The following is a 21,419-nucleotide window of genomic DNA, read 5'->3' on the forward strand; positions in this document are numbered from 1 at the left end:
CTCATCTGTGAGCTGCTACGTTCTGCTAACGAGCCAGATCATCGGGGAGAGCAGATGTCTGGAACCAAGCTATATAAGATGATTTTGTCAGTGTTTTCAAAACCTGGCCTATAATAGTATTTTGTAAGTTTTGCAGTACTGACATAACTGGGCCACCAATCATTAAATTAGAGAAACAAATGATACACTAAAAAAAACAAAAACAAAAAATCCACGTACATACCTCCCAGCCAAAAGCCTGACATTTTGCTAGGCATCCATTACTGTGCTTAGGAATTAAGGATCATGATGTCTAAAAATAATTAATCAGAAAGCAGCTCTGAGGCAGACAGCAGTTTTTGACACTGAAGTGCCAAGCACAAGCCACTGCTCTGACACTCCTGCAATTACTTTCGAGCATGGCTACCCAGAACACTAGTGAGCGTAGTATGTCCAGCAGCACCTCCACCATACTCAAGATATCCACAGAATAAGCAGCATTTCTTGCCTCACTCCAACTTGCTGTTTCGATCCACACAAAACTCCAGACCCCAGTTTATGCAAAGGTGCTACAATCCTAGATCAGTGGACAGAATTTGCACTGGTGGTTCTTAAATGTAAAGGTACTGATGGTGAAAACATACATACAGAATTGGCTCTGCAGGCATGCTAATCTTCATTTCCAGTTATAATTAGATACCAGGGATCTTCATGCTTGTCCTCTTTTCCCCTACCACTATTACAGAAGACCCATTTATTTCAAGCTAAGACATGGTAAAATTTCAAGAGTTGCATATATAACTTGGGCATCTTCCCACTTTTCACCAATCTTAAGTTTTGATTATTTTAATATGCAGATGCATGGACATGCTGCTTTTTTTTCTTTTTTTTATAAAGTATGTGCTGCTTTTTTGCAGACAGACCTTTGGAAGCAACAGCACATATTGGATTATTGAAATAGCAGAATCCTCTACACAGTCTTCTAGCATCACATATGGAGACCACTTCTAATCAAATTTCTGTAGTATTATTTCTTAATGTCTAAAAGAAGTCTATGGATAAATCAAATAGGAATTGGCTTCAAAAGTTTTACTTTAAGTTCATTTGCACAGGGAAAAGGTGGACTTAAATCCTCCCCAGGCTCGATTTAGCTGCATGTAGTTATGGATGCTACAATCGCTATATGACAAAACTGATGTCATATAGCCAAAAATCTCCAGAAAGTTCAGAATATGAGATGCCCCCTTCTTTTGAGCAACCCTGTTCACATAAAAAGAAAACCACCAAAAATTCAATGTTTACTACTCTATAAATACAATATCATAACCTCAGAAATTAAAATTTTAGGCAAAGTTTCAATGAATGAGTATTTAATTTTAGATCTTTTATGAGCAAAGATGTTTTAATGTGTCACATTTCAAGAGCATCAATCTTTCTTTACAAGAAAAGAGAAATCACTTCATAGATTTGAAGCTAGAGAGGTCCACAAGACTTTCCACAAATTAGAAGTGCCTAGAATACATGCATCATCCTTCAAACATAACGTACTTTGCAACAGGATTGAGAACACAGTAAGTTTTAAACAATATTTAGAATTAAAAATACCTGAAAAAAAATCTCTCCTTGGAGAGACAGACTAACTCCAAACATCCTCCTGGACAGCTGTGCAAGATCACAACAAATGCTTTTCTGTACAAGTGGTAAAAAAAATAAAATAAAAAGTCACACAGCAAGTTCTGGAATATCAACAATGAGTTGATAGAACATTCTTATGTGTCTGTACAGTAATCTCAGCTCCATATTATTTTATTACAAACAATTATCAAGGCCTAAGCTCTATGCAACGGTGCTCCAGATTCATGGCCTCATCCATACAACATTCTGTCTCTGTTAAGAGATCAAACTTTAGTTCTCATGCTAAAGTCCAAATGGGTGAATAGGAGCAAATACAGTAGTTTTTCCAGCTCTGAACCCTTCCCTCACATGTAACTTACTATCTGAAATTTGAGTAAGTCAAGTAGTAGATTTATCAAAGAGAGAGAGACTAAATACAAACAGGGTAGTCAAAAGCTACATCACATGTAAGAAGACTAGTGATCAAAGAATGTGCTGAGCATCTTTGAAGGCAGAAGTTTCCACCCCCACTGCTATAAAAAAAGATTAAAATGAAAAGATGAAAAAAATTTGTCATTAATAACCATGCTCTGTGATTCAATAGTGAATATAGCAAAATAGTTTATTTATGCAGTGATGAAGGAAACTCGAAAGAAACCAACTTGTCCCTTGAGAGCTCAAGTTCAGAAATCAAGAGTGTCCAACTTAGGTTTTCCCATCTTAAACAGCAGTTTTATTTTTAAAGTGTGAGTATCATTTGGTAGTATTCTCTAAAATTAGAATTATGTTTTCATCTTAATGAAAGTATGTGCATTGAATATCTGATAGCAATGACACTGAGCAGAAAAAAATCCAAATCACACAGAAACTTACTATCTGGAGCGAGACACTGGATAGTAACCAAATTAAGACAGAAAGGGTAGAATTTTTTCTTTTACCTACTGAGCTACATATGGAGCCTATTCTATAACTATTCTCTGACTATTAGAAAACAGGCAAGACTGTCACTAGACTGGTTATTAGCAGTTATCTGACTAGAGCGTAATGGTCTGAAGGGGAAACAAGAAGCTTAGTATGTAATAAATCATTGCATCTTTTTTCCTATGAACAGTCAGGAAGTTGCATTTTCCTCTCTTCCGTTCAATATGCAACAAGCCTGATTAAATTAAGAGGAAATTGAATTTATGTCTATTTATAATCAGACACATATTTAAAAGTACACCATTAACTCATTTGCCTCCATCACCGTGTGTTCACTTAAACCATAAATGCAGTAGTTCGTTCTACTTCTTCTACATAGAAGTGTCTTAAAATAAGTTAACGACATCACTGAACAATAGCTTTGTTCCAGCAATATCTGATGATTAAATGACTGAGCTTTATATAGGTTATTAGACTAAAATAATCAAGTTCTTTCTGAAAAATCCTAACACTAACATAGCAGCACCAAAAAACAACGGCATTGCAGGCTCAAATCTGTTTGATGTGTACGTAATGCCCATGCACAATGACGGAAGGGTATGTAAGCGTGCAGAAATGCATTCCTATCTACCCTCGTTCTGTCACACTTGGGGTTTCCTGACTTTTGCGAATAAAGTTATTTCCGTGTCCATGTACAAAAACTTCACAAATATTGAATGGACTCTTGTGGAGAGAAAAATACCATAAATTTACATAGATCCTGGATTGACACCTGCTCCTCTGACAAGTATATGTATAAATCTGCTTTGGGTAAGTTACTTTCCTAGGAACCTTCTAAGTCGTTCCTGAATCTCCTGACCAAACTTAAAAGTAGTCTTGGTCCCTCACCCTAAAAACAACTTCCCATCCATCAAGCCAATGGATGTTAGGACAACAAAAGTGCAAAAGACACTTCTAAAACATAGGTTTCCCTTGTGAAAAGACTATTTCAAAGAGTCTATAGAAAGTGTAATCTTCCTTCTGGGAAAGTAGCTGCTGCCATGCCTTGGTAGCGCAGCTGGTCAGGGAAGAACCAGGGGCAAACCTAGACTCTGGTAGAGGTGCCCAGAACTCACAGCAGGTGACTCCAGAATCCAGCTTAAATGCTTAATCTACACCTTGACCAGTAAGTTACAGTATTACCATCACATCAAAAAGGGGACCAAATACAATCACAACTCAAACTTAACATTCTTATCAGAAAGAATTGAGTAAATCTATACTGACCAAGTGAGTTAATTTTGGTAAAAGAGTGACTACCTTTACTGACTACCCTTTGCAGGCTAAACTATCTGGATAACCACATATTCTGCTTCCTATTTCTCCTGTGTGTTGTTTTTCTTTTTGTCCTATGAGTTATCTGAAAACTAAAAGCAACACAAGCAATACACACAGGCTACAATTTCAGAAATTCTTTAGTTTTTGCCCACTAGAAAGCAATTGGAATAATTGTCACGTCTTGATGTCTGCTTAGGGACATGTGACAGGTAAAATAATGCTTATGATCTACAGGTATCCTATCCAAAAACTTTCTTCCTAGTCATCACTATTAGTGAAGTGCACCTGTGCTAAATGAACTATTTACAAATGTAAACTATGCAATTAATATTTTAAAATAAATAGACAATTTTTACATTATATAGCAACTTGACAACAAGGCAACAGACCATCCAATTATCTCTCTCATCAAAATGACTTATGGGTACATTGCTGAGAATGTTTTTGATGAAGCAAATCCTTGGCTCACTTATTCTATTTTACAAGATCTTTCCTGCTTTTTTCCTTTACACTGGATAATTGTGTAAAAACTCCTTAAGCTTTGTTGGATAGTCTGTCATCACTCCAGTGGCTCCCAGATCAAATGCCCTCTTGTATTCTTGTTCTTCATTCAGTACCCAAATATACACCTATAAGATTGAAGAAGAGAACAGAAAGACAAACAAAAATTACAAGAAAAACTCACGTTAAAAATGAGACAAATTTTGACCTAAAATGTTTCATATGGGGGGGGGGGGGAATGCCACATATAAAATGATTACACTGTCATGCCAAAGACACAAAAAGTACCCAACTACTCATCTCCCCCCCTCCCCCGCAAAGGCTTTTTTTTTTTTTTTTTTTAGTGCTGACTCCAGTTTGTGCCTGAGTCTTCAGATAACTCCAAAAGTCAAAATATTTAGTGAAAAGCCCAAAAGAGGATGAGCAGCTTAGCAGATTTTGTAGGTTTAAATTTGAAGTGGGAGGAAAAAAGAAATCTTAAGAGAGTTAAATTAAGGAGTCTTTTCCCAAACATAGTTCTTCCCTTGTAACTACAGAACCGCAAATGTAACAGCATAAGCTATTGTTCAAGAACCAAAAAGCAGCTATGAATCCTAGCAACACAGCAGACTGTTTCAGAATACAGACCATCTACCTAGCATTAAAAAGAAAAAAAGCAGCAGCAATCACCCTCAATAGTGAGAAGCTGAATAGACTTAAGTTTCTCCCAAGTAAATCTTAAGTGTTTTCAGTAACAAAGGTGAAGGAATATATTTATTCTAAATGAACCATAACAAAGTTATATTAATCCTGACTTTGCTCTTTGCACTGAGCTTTCTGAACATAAGAATTTATTTGCAAAACCATTAAAAAAACAACTTATCATTAAAACATCATCGCCCCCCCCCAAAATAAGTTTAAAAGGTAATTATCAAACACAAGGGTAATGACTACCAAAGCCATAAGACTTTGAAGAAACATAACGCTCATACAAAAAGGGCAGAGAACACTAAACCATCTTAAGGACAGGTCTGGCTGATTCAAGTCCCCGCTAGCTACCAAGCGGATTTACTTTTAGTTTTGCCACACTGTACCTGAATGCCCCGTGCAGTGAGGTGGTCAAAAAGTGCCTTACGCATTAGCAATCTGCAGAAAGGAGAAAGATATTATTTGTCCAAAAACTTGAAGTGTACATAAAGTTTTTAATATCTGTTGATGTTCTGTAATAAGTCCTCCACAGAACATTTAGATTCAATGGTTTCCACAACAAAGAACATAAAACAAATTAAAACATAAGTTTAGTCCAAATACTATTCAAGACTACTTAACACAGATATCCAGAAATTTGCATTAGCTGTGGATTTTTGTATTAACTCTTCTGAAGATCAAATTCAGAAAGTGCTTTCTTCACTGTTAAGTTACTCTGTCTCATGTTCGATGAATCAATCCCTTTACTTTCAGAAGAGCTTTTATCCTTCATACACCCAGGGACAAGAAAACTCTGCTAACTGGCCACTCAAGAAATCAAACCAACAGATGAAAGTCACAGAAGCAAGAACCAGAAGGCATTTATCTCAATCAAGTTCAACCTCTGAAAGCATAAGATTAATTTTCTCTGAATCACAGGCACCCTTAGAAACTTAAGTGTTCCATGTAAGCCAAACCGTACCTTCTTCAGCAATATTATGAAACAATCCCATGAAATGAGAAAGCCACATTCTGAATCTACTTACACATGGATTAATTGAGCATACTGAATGACAGAAAATAGACTAATTCAGCATTATTTTGGGTCATAAATAGGAATACTGCCCACTGCTACTGCACCTCAGTATGTTTCAGCATATAACAAATACACACACAGAGGAACAGCTACAGAATATTCAAATATTTGAATATGATGCAGTGACAAAAAATAGAAACTGAAAGAAGTTACAGTGCAACAAGTAGTTATAGCAATAACTAATCTTAGCTGCTTGGGCCAACATCAATATATAGGCAAAATAAATAAATTTATTAATAAGATGTAAATCTTACGTGTCAGCTAGCCAGATAATAAATTTCTGGCTTCTTGTCATCTTTTGTGGTTCTTTCAGCCTATTGAGAAAGAAGGAGAAAAAAAACACTGCAACACAGATCAAAATACTGTTTGACATATTTCTGCAAAAGAAATGTGCAGAATTAGTCTTGCAGTTTCTCAAATCAGAGAGCAGTATTTTCCCTTTGGCTTCAAGACAGTGACCTAGAATTGGGTTACACAGGAGAAAGGTGTTACATTAAAGCAAAGCAGCAGAGGTGAGTATTCAGCAGCATTTTGAGTAAGGTATGAGAAACAAAGAGCACCTGAAAACTCAAACCTGCCCTGATACTAACTTGCCTCTTGGCCTTAATCAGATTAATTTGGCCTCAATTTCCACATCTGAGAAAGGAGGAAAGGTGTGAAAAGTAGTTATTTGTACAGCACTGAAGCAGACAGCACTGCTACATATCATTACTGAGACGGCACCAGCACGAGCTGTGTTGTAAAGGCAGCTGCTTTATCCCATGAAAGACACTAAACCAAAAACAAATTGATATACACAGGTATCCCACAAAAACTGTATAATTCAAAGCTGCCTAAGACAGGTTAAATACAGAGGAGCAAAAGTTTTGCATAGCTTTCATTTGAGAGTATACAAGAGTACCTAAACTAACAAAACAGTAATCTTTTGGGACAGACACTATCGAGGTGTTAAGCACTTGCTTTATAATTGTCCTTTCTGCCTAAAGCGCTTCAACTCAAATGGACTGACTTCTTCCTCTGAAAGACAAGAATCACTAAAAAGCTTTTAATACAATGCAATGAACTATCTGAACACTGAGAACAATAGGGGAATTGTAACTTAAGCCAGTTACTCGAATAAGCCTTAAGACCCCTTCACATTTTTAGGAAGTGTAAACTTTAATCACCACAAATGACTGAGAACTTCATACTTCAGATTCCAGGTAAAACAATACTTCAACACAACTTTACTACCTTATCATGAATTCTGAAAAGGAACTGAGCCACAGTGTACTAGATCACTACCTACCTATCTACTTTAGCATTTAGTTTCTCTTGGAAATGTTTCATTCCACTACACATTCAGCTCGAGGATACTGACTAAATCAATGCTTAGGCTGGCATTAGCATTCACTGGTATTACTATCACTTCACTGCAACACCCACCGAAGGGCTAACTCACTTGAGGATGATTGAAGGCATTGGAATTTCCAAAAATTCTTCCTTGAAAGGAATAAATGGCAGCAGACCAGTGTAGAACAGCCCAACAAGGAGGAGGACGCGTTGCAAACAGAAGATGATGGGAATGTCAGCATTCTGTAGAAAGCAGTAGAGAAAGATTCTAACTTGCCTGTGTAGACTGTTGAGTCTGTTGTAAATAAATTTACTCATGAACGCATGTTTAAAATATAGCACTTGTACCTAAAGGATAAGCTGCCAACTGTTTGTGTCTGCCACTGAATTTAAATTACTCTTCCTGGTAACTTGTAATCCAAGCAAAAGTTTTACACAATTTGAAGGGGCAGCAGTGACCTGAAAAGGTAAAATGTCAGCGATTCCGGTACTGCTTTTGTTACCTGCCTTCATCTTTCCAGACTGCAAGACACTACGCAGCATTTTGTCTTCGACTAGCATTACCACAGAGAAGGGGGTGGTCAAGCTGTGTTTTATCTGTTTGGGACTTGCTACAGTATGATATTGTATCAACTTGCTCCACAACACCTTTTTAAAGATGTTGGTTTATGAAACAAAATACTTGGGCGCTGATGCTATGAAAAAAATGAACACAACTGCTCTTAAGGTAGGGAATGGTATTGTCCTGTTTCAGAGCACAGATAGATCAGTACAATGTCTATACTCTCAATTAGATCAGTATCACCCAGGTGCATAATTCCCTTGGACTAAACACAGTTTTAATTTAATTCCAAATTGTACAATTCCTCGGCACAAAAAGGAATATAATTTATAGCTGTAAATCAGCTTTATACCAATACAACTCTGTAACAGCTAATGGCTACATCCATTATTTTAATAAAAAACACACAATAAGCAATCTGTATCAAAATTGCTTTTGCACCAGATGAATGATATGTGATGTGCAAAAGAGGCTTTCTGTTTTTATGCCAGCAATTCCTAAGACCCCCTATATTACAGAAGTATAAAACAAGATTAAGCTTTTCTCCTTAAATATTTTATTGCAGAGTATATAGGTGTTAAGTTTGCTTGACTTACCTTAATGATGTAGTAAGCAAAATGCAATTGAGGTGCAAAACTTCAGATGACAGCTAAAAGTCTGGCATAGCTCACTATGCTCACTGGAATACCTCATCTTGATTTACAGGCTACTTCTCTGTAAATGTCACCACACAGTGAAACAGAGGTCAAGAAAAACAAAGCTTGGACCCATTCTTACCTCCTTATGACACTTTGATACAACCTCGTAATTGGCATTCCCCCAAACAGTCAAGTGCTCTCGCTTATACTGACTCACCAGCTCTGAAACCTGCAATATAAAACCAAAAAAGGAGAACCCTAACATGCATTCCCTAAATATTATGTTGTGCAGAATTATTTAACTGAAACTCCATTTGCTACTTTCCAACTACACAAGTCATTATAGAAAAGATAATTCTTCTATACTCTTCCATCTTAAGATGATTACATTACTTTGAACAGGAGGAAACAGGTGTTCAGTACAACAGAAAAGGAAATAGCATTATACCTACAAGAAAAACTAGAGAATTTTAAAAAGGAAAATGGCAATGTAGTATCTGATGGAAAGCAGATTTCCTCTTCTGTGACGAGCACTTATCTTTATACTGGTATCATCCGTTTATGATGCATTTGTAGGCAACAGAATCCATATTAAGTCTTCGTATTAAATATAAAACCAAGATGTCCCTAGATACGTGACATCCCTTCATCTGTTTCATGCTGAGACAGAGTCAATAAAGAGCTATTTGCAGAATACCCTGTACTAGTTCTCTTCTGTCTTCCGCATTACCTTACACATGGAGGAAGACCTAACAGATGGAGGATGAAAGAGCCCAAGGACACCTGCTTCAGTGCCTCACACTGCCAGCAACTCAAAAAAGCCCTTACTTTTGGAATTTGAACACCTCCACATGACATTCAGTCTCAGGTCAGTGTAGTTTATCACATACCTTTTTGATCAACACATTGTTGTTCATTTTGATGTCAATGTTGACAGGAGTTTGCGGAAATGCCTCAAACACCTCTTTCAGGAGTGGAATACGGTTATCTTCACCCTCACAGTGGCATTCTGGGGAAACAGAGAGAAAGTTGTCACTGCTGTGATCGTTATTAACATACCGAAGAGAAAAGCTAAGATATTAGAGCACTTTTTATTTTAAAGTCTACAAAAAATCCTAAAATTAGGACATTTTTGAACTGGAAAGAGAATTTATTACACTTGTATGGTTGTAATTAACTGTGACAAGCTCACCCTAGTAATGAGAACTGATGCAACTCACTCATCATTTAGCAACAGTATGAGTGCAGGCATCATTAAAGTCCTGAACTAGCAAACAGGGGCTCACTTACCACATACCCAATGCAATGAGATTAATATGAAATAAGATCAACTGATAAAAGAAGCTTTTCTTTCTAGGAAAATTTACTGGAGAAGCCTAATGAGTAAGGGCAACAGAAGACAGAAATCCCAAATTTTAGTGTCTCGAACTGCTTGTGGATCTAAGGAGTCAGCTGAACCTTCTCCCCACTTCGTTACTATCAAAAAAAGATTTATAAGTAAAGGTAACATATCACAGAGCTAAACTCAGTGCTTATCTTACCAGACAATTCAACTATGGAAGGATTATTCAAGATAGTCACAAAGCCCTTCAGCCATATACATCTGACAATCTCCAGTAGTGTTTTCAAAGCGGAAGCACCCAGTTTTGGCTTGTAAGCTTTATTCAAACATAGTCTCAAGAATCACTACTTTCACAAGACACACTAATCATTTCCTAGGTCTTCCTCTCTTGCAGCAATATTCATGCTGATCTTTAAGCTGTATGTACTGTAACTATTACTCCCTTCATTCATCCTTCTGAAAATACCTATGTTATCTGACATCTTGTGGTACTTCAAGTACAGAGTGCACCAGCACAATAGCACTTGAGAAGTAAAATAAATGCCTTCATTGATTTTCATAATAGTGAATTTTAAATCAATACTCTCTGAAGAGCTCACAAGGGAACTGGAAAGCAGTTGCAAGAAGTAGATAAGTAAACAACTGAAATGTTTATTTGGAAAGAGATGTCTTACATTTTAAATTTATTCACCATCTACTGACATGAAAAAAATATAATCCTAGCCTTAGAAACCGTAACTTCTTTTCTCTTAAAGATTCTCTTATCAAGATCCTGACAGAAGCAAGTCCTCACTTTTCTGTTCCCTTTGATGAAGTAAGAAATTGCCACACTACAGTTACAGAAAAGTAGTTACTGTTACCATAAATTGAAGCAGCAAAAGTCAAAAACTTACCTTTCTGAAATGTGACATCCAATTTGCAGAGATACGGAGGAAGTTCCTTGAAAATAAAGGGAAAAGGAACACTAATTCAAAAGCAGTGACATAATCATGACTTTCCTTGAAAAAGACAAAAAATTATAATTCATAAGCCATATAAGTTATCTTTAAAAGCATAAACGATATTTTGCATATGTTTCTAGGCTTCTTGCCCAAGAAGTGATTTTGTGAACATTCGGTTCCTTCTTACTTGAACTGTTTGGCAGTCTTAGACCCGTGTTACCTTCAGCTGAATAAGAGAAAGAACGTTTTCAGATGCCTGTCTGAAAAACATGGAGAAGCCTACTAAAATATCAGGTGGAAAGACAGTTCTGCAAAGTAGGCTTTTAAAGCTGTCTCTGCAGGTGGGATTCATCTTCCAGCTTTACCCATAAAAAAAAAAAAAAATAGCTGGTTGACCAAGCTCTCCCTGTCATCAGTATGGCAAAACAGGCAAACCTCCAGAAGGCCATTTATCCAAGCTACTATGGGATAGAGTTAATCACCCTCTGGAAGCATGCCTATTTTTCTCCCTTGACCACCCAGGGAGCCTACACAACTTTGTCAAACAAGATAAATACTCTTCTTGGATTTTGGATACTAAATACACACACGCATACATGCACACATCCTCCCCCCAGCCATTCTACAAACACATTCGTACCCATTATCTAGCACTGATATTTTTTCTTCAACTTACAGAATATTTGAGGTCCGATATATTGACATCGACTCCTGTTGATCTCTTCAGGTTCTCATCATGGGACACAACCACTTGCTCATCTTTTGTGAGATGACAGTCTAGCTCCAACATGTCTGTTCCTATATTAACTGCACTGGAAACGAAGAAGTCTGCCTTGAACCAAACATACATTTTGTACAGGTCCAAACCTAACACACACATGTTATTTAATTAAACTAATCCCAAGGAAAGCACTTTAGATGCTTTATGATGCAATGAATCCCTGCAACCTTGTTTTAAAGCAAGAAACAAATAACCTCTGTTGCAGTGAAAAGCTGATGCAAGAATAAACAAGATACTATGAATCAGAGATGGGATTTGAAGGTCGGAGCTTTGGCTCTGCCCTCTACAGAAATCAAGTCTTACTTCCGCCTGTGCAGTCTACTCTCTCACTACTGAGAAACTTCTAAAGTGTTGTCTCAGAATTTTTAGAGTGTGATGCTTATTAGTATCAGCACATTTACCACTAAAAGAAACAAACTCTTTAAAGAGCTAATCATTTCAGTAGTAGGCGACTGTTTCAGGTAACAGGAAATAAATAAGAAAAGCCATACCTTGGAAATCAATTTCCATTAGGCATGGTCTAATGCAGCACAATATACATAGTTTAAAATTCTAAAGTTGACCAAGCACTTTTATTGCTGTAACTACACTGAATTTTTAAAAGCCTTCTCTCTTAACCAAGCACGTTCATATAAGAAATGGAAATCCAGTAAAATATGAAAAATATCCTGAGAGTTCACTTTGCTGCTTCCTGTCAAAACAATGCTAAACTACATGCTTGCATTAAAGACAATCAAACTTGTATTTAGATTATTGTGGCATCTTTTATGTCAGATTTCTATATACTTTAAGACACTACATATGACTCTTTTCAGTTAAAAACAATTATTTTAAAATCTAAAACCACCATACAGGCATTTAAGCACAGTATGAAATGATTACAGCCCACAGAAATCTACCAAGTGTTTTACCATGCAAACAAAAGTAGTGTCTTTGGCACAAAGAACTTATTATTGTTTTCCAGAATATTTATAGGTTATGCTACTATAGAACCAGCTGTTACCACCAGACTTTTTTTCTTTTTTACAGCTTGTAGGATACTTAATACTGTAGCATGATAATGAAGAGAAGTGGCTCTACTAATATTTAAGAAATCACTGTCAGAGTATGAATAGCAGAAGTAAAACTGTTTCCTTTTTAATAGTTTGGGTTACTGTCAACAACAGTAATATACTAAAATACAAATAAGACAAAACTAAGAGGGCAGGTCTTATGCTGCAGACAAGCTTTCTCTTTTGGATCCAACTACACCAATGGCCAAATACGCCTGCGTGCCCAGACCTGCAGGAACAGCTCTGGCAGGTACACCCTATTTGGCTTCATGCAAAATCTGATAGCTGGTATAAACCAATCAATTCAGAACCTATCTGAGCCAATCCAGATGATTTTTCATGATGTGGCTCACCAGCTTTCTACAAATTTTTTTCTGATAGCATACTGGTGGAGGTGGCAAAATGAGCAGCTGGGAGGAACAAAGCTTTCGCCCCTTTCACAGCAGCAGATGCACGGTAATGGCTGGGACTCCGCTTTCTGCAGAGGTGATGTGCTTTTATTATGCAGCCAAAAATCTCAAAACAAGTAACTGAACTTTGGATATTGATAGTTATGAACATTTTAAAAAAATGAATCTTGGTGCATTTGTTACACTACGGTCATAAAATAATTAAAACATAATATGGCCAGAACAAACACCTGCAACATCTCAAAACATGATTTGACTCCTAGTACACTCCTTACTATGAGTACTACAACTTATTCGCCTCTGAGAATGAAATAAAAAGTTAGTTTAAGTTTATAAATACGCTAAAATAAAAATCAGAGAAAAAACCCACAAGCATCTTTCCCTAACCTGTTCAGTTTTATAGACATAAAACCAATACAGATACTAAAAGAAAATTAAGAAACCATTAAAAAGGAAAGAAAAAAGCACTTTCAGAAAAATGTGGTAGCAGAAAAACAGCAGGCTAGTAGGACCAACACACAGAAAGCTATGCTAAGCTTCCATGGAGACAGAAAACACCGCAGCACTTTCAATAGCACTGTTTGGTTGCAGAAGCTGGCACTGCCCAATCTGCAAGGAAATGCACAAACTGATGAGGCTACTTAGCACCAAGCATGCTTTAAAAAAAATAAATAAATAAAAAAGCTGCCTACACAATTTGGTCACTGCTCTTTGGCAACTGCAGTTTCAGACATCCTTCTTTTTGTAATGCTTCTGAGAACTTTCTTATAATTCACTGCTACTTAAATGCTGGAGGTTTAAAAGGCTTTCTAACAGTTTTATACCCTTAGATCAGAGCCTTTCACACACACCGCCAGTGAAGTATATGCTGAAGAAAAAAGACACAGCACAAACACTTTCATTAGCTTTGTAGTGGTATATTAAAAGTTTGCTAACGCTAAGACTTCAGTCACAATATTGCTGTAAGACAAGTTATCTCCTTCCATACAGATGAGGGAACTGAACACTATAACACTGTGGAATAGCTAAGAGAGTTGCTTATGGCCATGACAGCAGTCAACAAATTTACATCTCCTGAAATCCAGCATTGTATGTTAAAGAAGGTAAGAAAATGTGAAAGAAACTGAAGCCTGAAGTACAGTATTTAATCAAAAAAGGCTTTTCCTAGTTTCCTAGTTTGCTGCATTTAATTTCAAAACCCAAGAGCAAAGGAAGGGATTTGATATTTACTCTTTCACCTTCTTTCAAAAACAGTAATTACTAGATAAGCTGACGTGAAAGTCATCCTGCTCTATTACACTATCTTCCCTTAGCTGTAAGGTCCTTCAGCCGTCTTCTGTGCAGCCTCCAAAGCATACTTAATGTGATGACCCACCACATGGCATCAAATACCATTGCGATTAACTAGCGTGCCAGCGTCCCACTCCCTAATACCCTAAAGGCCAAGATTAGCCCCCATGTATATAAGGTGACCGTCACTGAAGGAAAAAGGAATCTCCGTTAAACATGGAAGCAGTATTGTTACCTGTTTTATTAGTTAAAGCAGGAGGAATAAGGGCTCAGGAGTTTTATTTCCAAATGCAAGTTTAGTACATGACTGTGTACAAGCCAAAGCCTGTGGCACCCCAATTTCTTCATTTTTAAATTGTAGCAATATTTAGCAATCCAAAGAAGTTGCTCAAAGGAAAGATGATGTTTAAAAACAAAACACTATACCCCAAAACAACTGCTGGAAGTCCCATCTTTTGTGATTGCTTCAGTCATTAAACACAATGAAAACACCATTCTAGACATTATTGGTTCCATTGTACTCACTGGTGAAAGGCTGCCATTGTGTTTTCCAGGTTCTCTCCAGCACCTGCAAAAATAAGGAAAAATAAAACATGCACAAAATCCTCATCCTCCCCCCAGTCCCAGTGGAAATAAATTCAAAATTAATGGAATAAAAAAGTACATATTTGGAAGAAATATCTGGACAAATGAGAATGAGGCTAGAGTCATAAATCCTAGAGTTGCTGCTAGCCCACTGGGGAAACTCCAGTGACGTGACTTTCTCTGGGCCATCTTATCTAAAAAGAGATAAGACTTATCTTGGGTTTCTGTAACACTTTGAATATACAAATTAGAGTTCAGGTGCCCCGGCTTTGCTTAAAGGCTTTTTCTTTGGCTATGGTAATATGCTCCACAGGCACAGGAACAGTATATGTATGAGATCTAGTTCAGACGCAGTGAAAGGAGTAGTGAGAAAAGATGACGGGGGGAAGAAAAAAATAAAAAGACTCTCTGAAGCTGCTATTCCCTAAACGCATAACCCAGTTGACGCTCAGAGAGGTGAGGACCTCTTTTTTCCATGCGAAGACACTTCCTGAAACAGCATAAGTCAGTCAATAAAGGCTTATTCTGCTGGCAGAGACAGACCTCATACACATGGAATGAAATGGACTTTAATTCCACAAAAAAGGACAAACAAATTTCTCTCAGACAGCAAACTAAGACAAAACCTGCAACTCTTAGGCCATCACTCTTTGCAAATTAATCTTTGCAAATGAACCTGGTTAGGGGCTAGAAAAGGATGTAGTCCCAACCTCAGAAAATATGCAATATTATGCACTGAAGAGATGCATACAGGAAGATACACTTACTGATGAAGACATCTATGCAAATTTTAGCTGCTCTATGGCAGTGTCGAATGACAGACTTTGTAAACAACATAATTATAGAAGCTCTAATAAGGCCTTGCCTATTAACAAAACCTACCAATACATACTTATCTAAGCCTGTGATTAAAGCAATACAATTTTATGCACGCACAATAAACAAATTTGCTGTTACCAGGTTAGATTGCACTGATAAGTTTATACAGAAAAGCTTAACTAACTTGGAATCAAAAGACAAAACCTGTATGGTTTAACATATATCAACATGGTTAATCTACAATAACTTTGTGATTAGACAGTCACTGATATTTTAGGGAATTTGATAGCAGAATTAGCAGATAGGCTGAGTGGCAAAAGTACCTTTGGCAAAAGAAAAGCATGAGAATCTCATCGCGTACTACCAATGCCTGTCCAACAGATGGGAAAAATGTGCACAGGACCTGGATGATGAGTCATAAGACATCTAAAACTTCAATTTTTATTGCACTTAGTTTATCAACTGTGGTAATACAGTCCATGTAACCTGAACTGTAACAGAGGGAAAACATAGAGTCAACCTTTAATTTGGGAACAAAACAATACCCTAATATTTCTGGGCAGAAATTTCAAAAATAAGACTTTAAATGACTGCTGTCAAGCAAGCTGCATGGTAGGTATGGTGAGTCAAACCAGGCAGTAACAGAAAGCCTCACTTGTAATGCCTTTGGGAAATGAAGGAAAAAAAAAAAAAAAAAGAGAGAGACCAGCTGAAACAGGAGTTCCAAATCAGCAACATGGCTTTCAGAAAAGGGAACTACAACAAGCAAGTGAATGGATATACTGAATCATTTTCCTTCCTAAGAGAAAAAGGCTGGGTTTATTGAAAGCCTTTTGACATTTTATTTACTCAGATGCAGCTCCAAAATCACCTATTATCTATTGGCTTTGTGAACTACGTACGTTTCTCAAGTACTCAAGACGAAAATCACCTTCCTCAGCATGCTTTAGCATCCCGTGAGCCGAAGCAGCCATAGCCAAGCATTAAAGCTGCATACTCTAATTTTGAAAGCACTACCATGAGACAAAGGGGAGTCAAAGTCAATCACCGGCTCAAGGACAAGGCCAACAGAGTTCTGGATTTTTTCCTCACGTAAGCAAAGGCAGCCAACAGCATCCTGGGCTATGTTAGGAAGAGCATTGCCAGCAGGTCAAGGGAGGCAACTCCTCTCCTTTACTCAGCACTGGTGAGACAGTATCTCGAGTGCCGCGTCCAGTTCCAGGTTCCCCAGTACGAGACACATGGACATAACAGAGCAAGTCCAACAAAGGCCACAAAGATTAAAGGATTAGAGCACCTGACATACAAGAAGAGACTGAGCTAGGATTATTTAGTCTGGAGAAGAGAAGGCTCATGGAGGATCTTATCAAAGCATATAAATACCTGAGGAGAGGGGGTAAAGACGACAAAGCCAGACTCTTCTCATTGGCACCTAGCAAAAGGACATGAGGCAATGGGCACAGATTGAAATACAGGAAAATCAGTTAAAACATTAAAAAAGAATTACTGTGAGAGTGATCAAACACTGGAACAGGTTTCCTACAGAGGTTGTAAAGTCTTTGTTCTCCGAAATATTCAAAACTCAACTGGACAAGGTCCTGAGCAACCTGCTCTAAGCAGATGGGCTGGACTAGATGATCTCCAGCGATCCCTTCCAACCTCAACTATTCAGTGATTCTACAATAGTCTTGGAGATAAATTCCATTAGAAAGCATAACTTATTAACAACAGACAGGCTGGATACATACACTTACTCTATGTCTGATAATGCTACCCTCTCTCAAAAGACTCTGCAATCCAGTCCATACAGCTGGCAAAGACAGAGGATTCTAGCACAGAACATCAATACTTAATTATTGATCTCAGAAATGACCAATTTATAATTTTAAAACAATGCAGAAGTGAAGCAATAACTCAGGAATGCTTCCACAGAAGAGCTCTAAACTGAGAGAAGAAAACTCTTGCATTAAAAAAGGAAGCAAAACCAAAATCCACAGATTTAGGAGACTTCACATACAAGGCTGCATCTCAGAGAAGAGAAAGCCAAACAAGTGGTATCTTGAACTCTGAAGTTGATAGCAGTAATGCAATAGGAAACCTGACACTGCATGGAAAGTTACAGTAGGACTAAAGTCTGAGAACTTAAGTCCCACAGGAATTACAGTTAAAAGTAAACACTACAATGAGTAAGAAGTAAGTGATCTTCAATCTCATAGTACCTGATGAGCAAAAGGCTACCCAGACGTTATTTAAGGGTTGCACTACTACCCTAGAGGTGCTTCACAGTATATACACAAACAAAGAGCAATTCAAAGACTGTGGACTTTGTCTTGCAATGCCTAATGAATAATCATCCCATTCAGGAAGGCTTTTTTTTGTTATTTTAATAGTACTTAGTGCAATAGCCTAAAAGCTCTCATTCTAGACTTAGGGTTATAAATCTTAACTAATGCCATTACAAAAAAGCGAGAACAAACAAGTATTAAAGAGGTCATACTAGATTCTGACAAAATCATTGGCAAGTTTGTAAAAGCTTTTAAATTAATAAACAAAAAGTTAGCAAAAATTTGTAAATTAAAATATTGACCAGGAAACAGCTAATATACACATTTCAAATCAAAAGGTGCATTTTGTGCTATACTTAAGGCTATGTATTATAAAGAAACTTAATCTGTTTTATAAGTTATCAAAACATTTAAAACTGTTTAAACAGTGGATCCAATACATCTTCAACATTTTTGGCAAGATATTTACTGGAAGACCGATTGGCAATATCTTCATAAATTGAATAGGGCAGCAGGGAAAAGGGAAGAACTGACCTTGACCAGCACAGAATAGGAAATGTAAGATTTGCCACATTTGCTTCCTCCCAATGCTTTAGAAAAGGTAAAAGAAACTTCAGAAATGTCTTTCTATTATGATGAGAAGCAACCAGACTACCCGTAAGGCCTTGGAGCAAGTATATGGAGGGGACAAGATTCAAATAATTGACATCAGATTTACCACGGTACTGAACCACTGTTTCCAACAGTAAGGGGAGAAAGAACAAAATCACAGCAAACTCTGTATTTCTTCTGAATCTAGAAGGCAAAGCAATGAGAAGTATTAGACACCTTGTACACCACTTACCAAAGGCAGTGTAATTCTCATGCTAACATAAGAGCACGAGAACACCACTGATAACTTTCTAAATAAAAAAGACTTCTTACAAAAGCTATAGGCAGCAGTTTTTCTAATAAACAAAAATAATGCTCCTTAGTTGTGCTGTAAAACCCTTTCCTCTACTTGCATTCCGAAAGGTCTTGTTAGGGCCTTAAAATTAAAAAGGCACCTTATTTAACAGCCTGCAACAACTTACTTCAGAAAAAAACCCTACTATTTTGATTCCTAATTTGTCTTTTTTTGCATCATATGACAGTATTTGCATTTAGCCCTTTTTCCTAAGAGCATCCAGAGCTATGGACATATAGAACTAATCTAGTTTTGAGAAACTTGCCTAGCCCAGAGTTTTTGTTGCAAACAGACCCAGAGGCCAGGCTTATCTACAGCTTACCACACATAACTCTACACCTTATCTTTCACTGTGGAACTTTTTAACCAGAGCCAGCTTCCCCATTTTTCCCTATACTTGTTTCACAGCCCAATGTCCTAGGAACCTAGCACCTGCGGAGAGCACTGGGTCAAGCCAAGCCCTCGGCAAGCATCAGCCGCGTGTCTCAACTCCTTTACGAGACTCCGCAGAGCTGCCGAGAGGGTCACCCATCTTCCCCCCATCGCTCTTGCTCCGAGATCTCCCTCTTCTGCCGGCCAAAAAGCAAAGGGCAAGACTGGAGCTAAAAGCAACCAAGTATCTGGAGCATGTAATGAATCGGTAGGACAGCAGCAAGACGGACCTTTGGAGCTGCTCTAAACAACGGTCAGCCCTTCCTCTTACTAGGAAGAGAGAGAGAGATTAACTATAGAATTATTAGGGGAAAAAAAGAGCTATCCGTCTGGAAACCATCAAGATCCGAATCCCCGGGAGAACTGGCTGATTTCAGGGGATGTGCTACGAGTTCGGAGACTTAATTCAGCTCTGAAATCAAGCACCGGTCAGCAGGTGGCACCTAAAATTAGGCTACCGGAGGAAGGTTTATGAGGAGCCCACTGCGAGCGACGGGCATCACAGCAACGGCTCGAGAGCCTCCCAATATAGCCCCGGCAGCACCGCCCGCGCCCGGTACCGGGGAGACGAGCGCGACCCGGGCGGGGGAAGAGCGGGGCAGGGAGCGGGCCGGGGGCTCGGCGCCGGCGGCAGAGGCGGGCTGCCGCCGCCCCCCCGCCCCTCACTCACCGCCGCGGTGCGAGATGTGCCGGCAGCGGAAGCGCTGCCGCTTGGGCCGGTGGAGCAGCCCCGGGCACTTGAGGAGAAGCGCCGAGGTGAGGACGTAGCCGCCCAGCGTGGAGAGCAAGTACAGCGCCGCCGACATCCTGCGCCCCTCGTCGGCTGCTCCCGCCCGGCGCTCCCGGCCCGGCCCGCAGCCGGCTCGCACTGAAGCGGCGGCGCTGCGGGAGCCGCTACCGCTGCGGGCCGCGCAGCCGCAGCCGCAGCCGGCCTCCCCCTCCGCCCCCGGGCTGGGGGAGGCGGCGCAGTGCGCACGCGCGGGGGGCGGGCCGCGAGCCCCTTCCCGCCTCGCAGGGGCGCAGCCGTTAGGGCCGTTAGCCCCCCTCAGCCCCCCCCGGCTCCGAGCGCAGCCGTTAGGGCCGCGCCCCACCTGGCGCTGAGGGGAGCGTCCCCCGCGCTGAGGCGCCGCCCGCGCTCGGCGTTGTCTCCTTGCCTCGCGCCGGTCTCCGCGCTTCCTCCTCGGGGCTGGCGGCGCCAGGCGGGAGCGATTCGCTCACCGAGCCCAAAACGGCCCCTCACAGCCCGCCCGGCCCCGCGGCTCCCCGGGCAGGTGGCAGCCCGCGGCTGCGGCCCGTCTCCGCACGCGCCTGCCGCCGCTTACACTTCTATAAGTAGTTTACAAATTTCGCGAGCGATTAGCAATTATGTGCTTTAATTTCCCATTTCACGTTCCCCGCTGTCTGTAACGCTGCCATTTGACTCAAAGACAACTGTTCTCTGTAGTGCTTTTCATTTTATTGACTGCACTGGAGTATTATGCTCGGGAATCGTTAAGTGCTTTGTAAATCTAAATTCATTACAGCGTGCAGAGGGAGAAGGAGATGCTGCTCCAAAGACACAGGGAAGTATTTTCCCCAGCCAGCTGATGAACAGATACTTCTTACACAGAACAGAAACTGGGTCTCACCTCTGGTCATGCAGTATAATTACTGTATTATTACAAAATTGGCAAACCAAAATTTGTGTGTATGCTAATTAAAATTAATATTCTAGAAATGAAATTAGGTCACAGCATACAGCCATTTTTTAATAATACATCTTACCTCGACAGAAAGTTAGAAGCTGACTTCCATGGTTAATTTTTTGTCATTGACATTAATAAAGCTCTGAGGATTTAAACTATCCTTTCAAGACACAATGTAGTGCATCTTTCAAAAAGGGTAGTATAATTAACAGATTTTTTTGTTGC

General features: G+C 39.1%; 1 protein-coding gene across 4 annotated transcripts; it reads right to left on the reverse strand.

The window, feature by feature from the left end:
* Positions 1-1,332: 1,332 nt before the first annotated feature.
* GDPD1 (glycerophosphodiester phosphodiesterase domain containing 1) lies at positions 1,333-20,471 on the reverse strand. Of its 4 annotated transcripts, none has more exons than XM_026101437.2 (10): positions 20,180-20,471; positions 14,968-15,010; positions 11,586-11,721; positions 10,862-10,907; positions 9,517-9,635; positions 8,766-8,855; positions 7,536-7,669; positions 6,349-6,408; positions 5,406-5,457; positions 1,333-4,460 (listed from the first exon to the last, which is right to left on the reverse strand). In XM_026101437.2, exons 1-10 carry the CDS (start codon positions 20,313-20,315, stop codon positions 4,338-4,340), a joined length of 939 nt encoding a protein of 312 aa, XP_025957222.1. In that variant the 5' UTR covers positions 20,316-20,471; the 3' UTR covers positions 1,333-4,337. The 4 variants fall into 4 exon arrangements, with proteins under 4 accessions (XP_025957222.1, XP_064379235.1, XP_064379234.1 ...); XM_064523165.1 differs by lacking the exon at positions 20,180-20,471 and adding an exon at positions 18,850-19,066; XM_064523164.1 differs by lacking the exon at positions 20,180-20,471 and adding an exon at positions 17,230-18,817.
* Positions 20,472-21,419: the final 948 nt, after the last annotated feature.

This window comes from Dromaius novaehollandiae, chromosome 19, assembly GCF_036370855.1.
Source record: "Dromaius novaehollandiae isolate bDroNov1 chromosome 19, bDroNov1.hap1, whole genome shotgun sequence".
Taxonomy (NCBI): Eukaryota; Metazoa; Chordata; class Aves; order Casuariiformes; family Dromaiidae; genus Dromaius; species Dromaius novaehollandiae.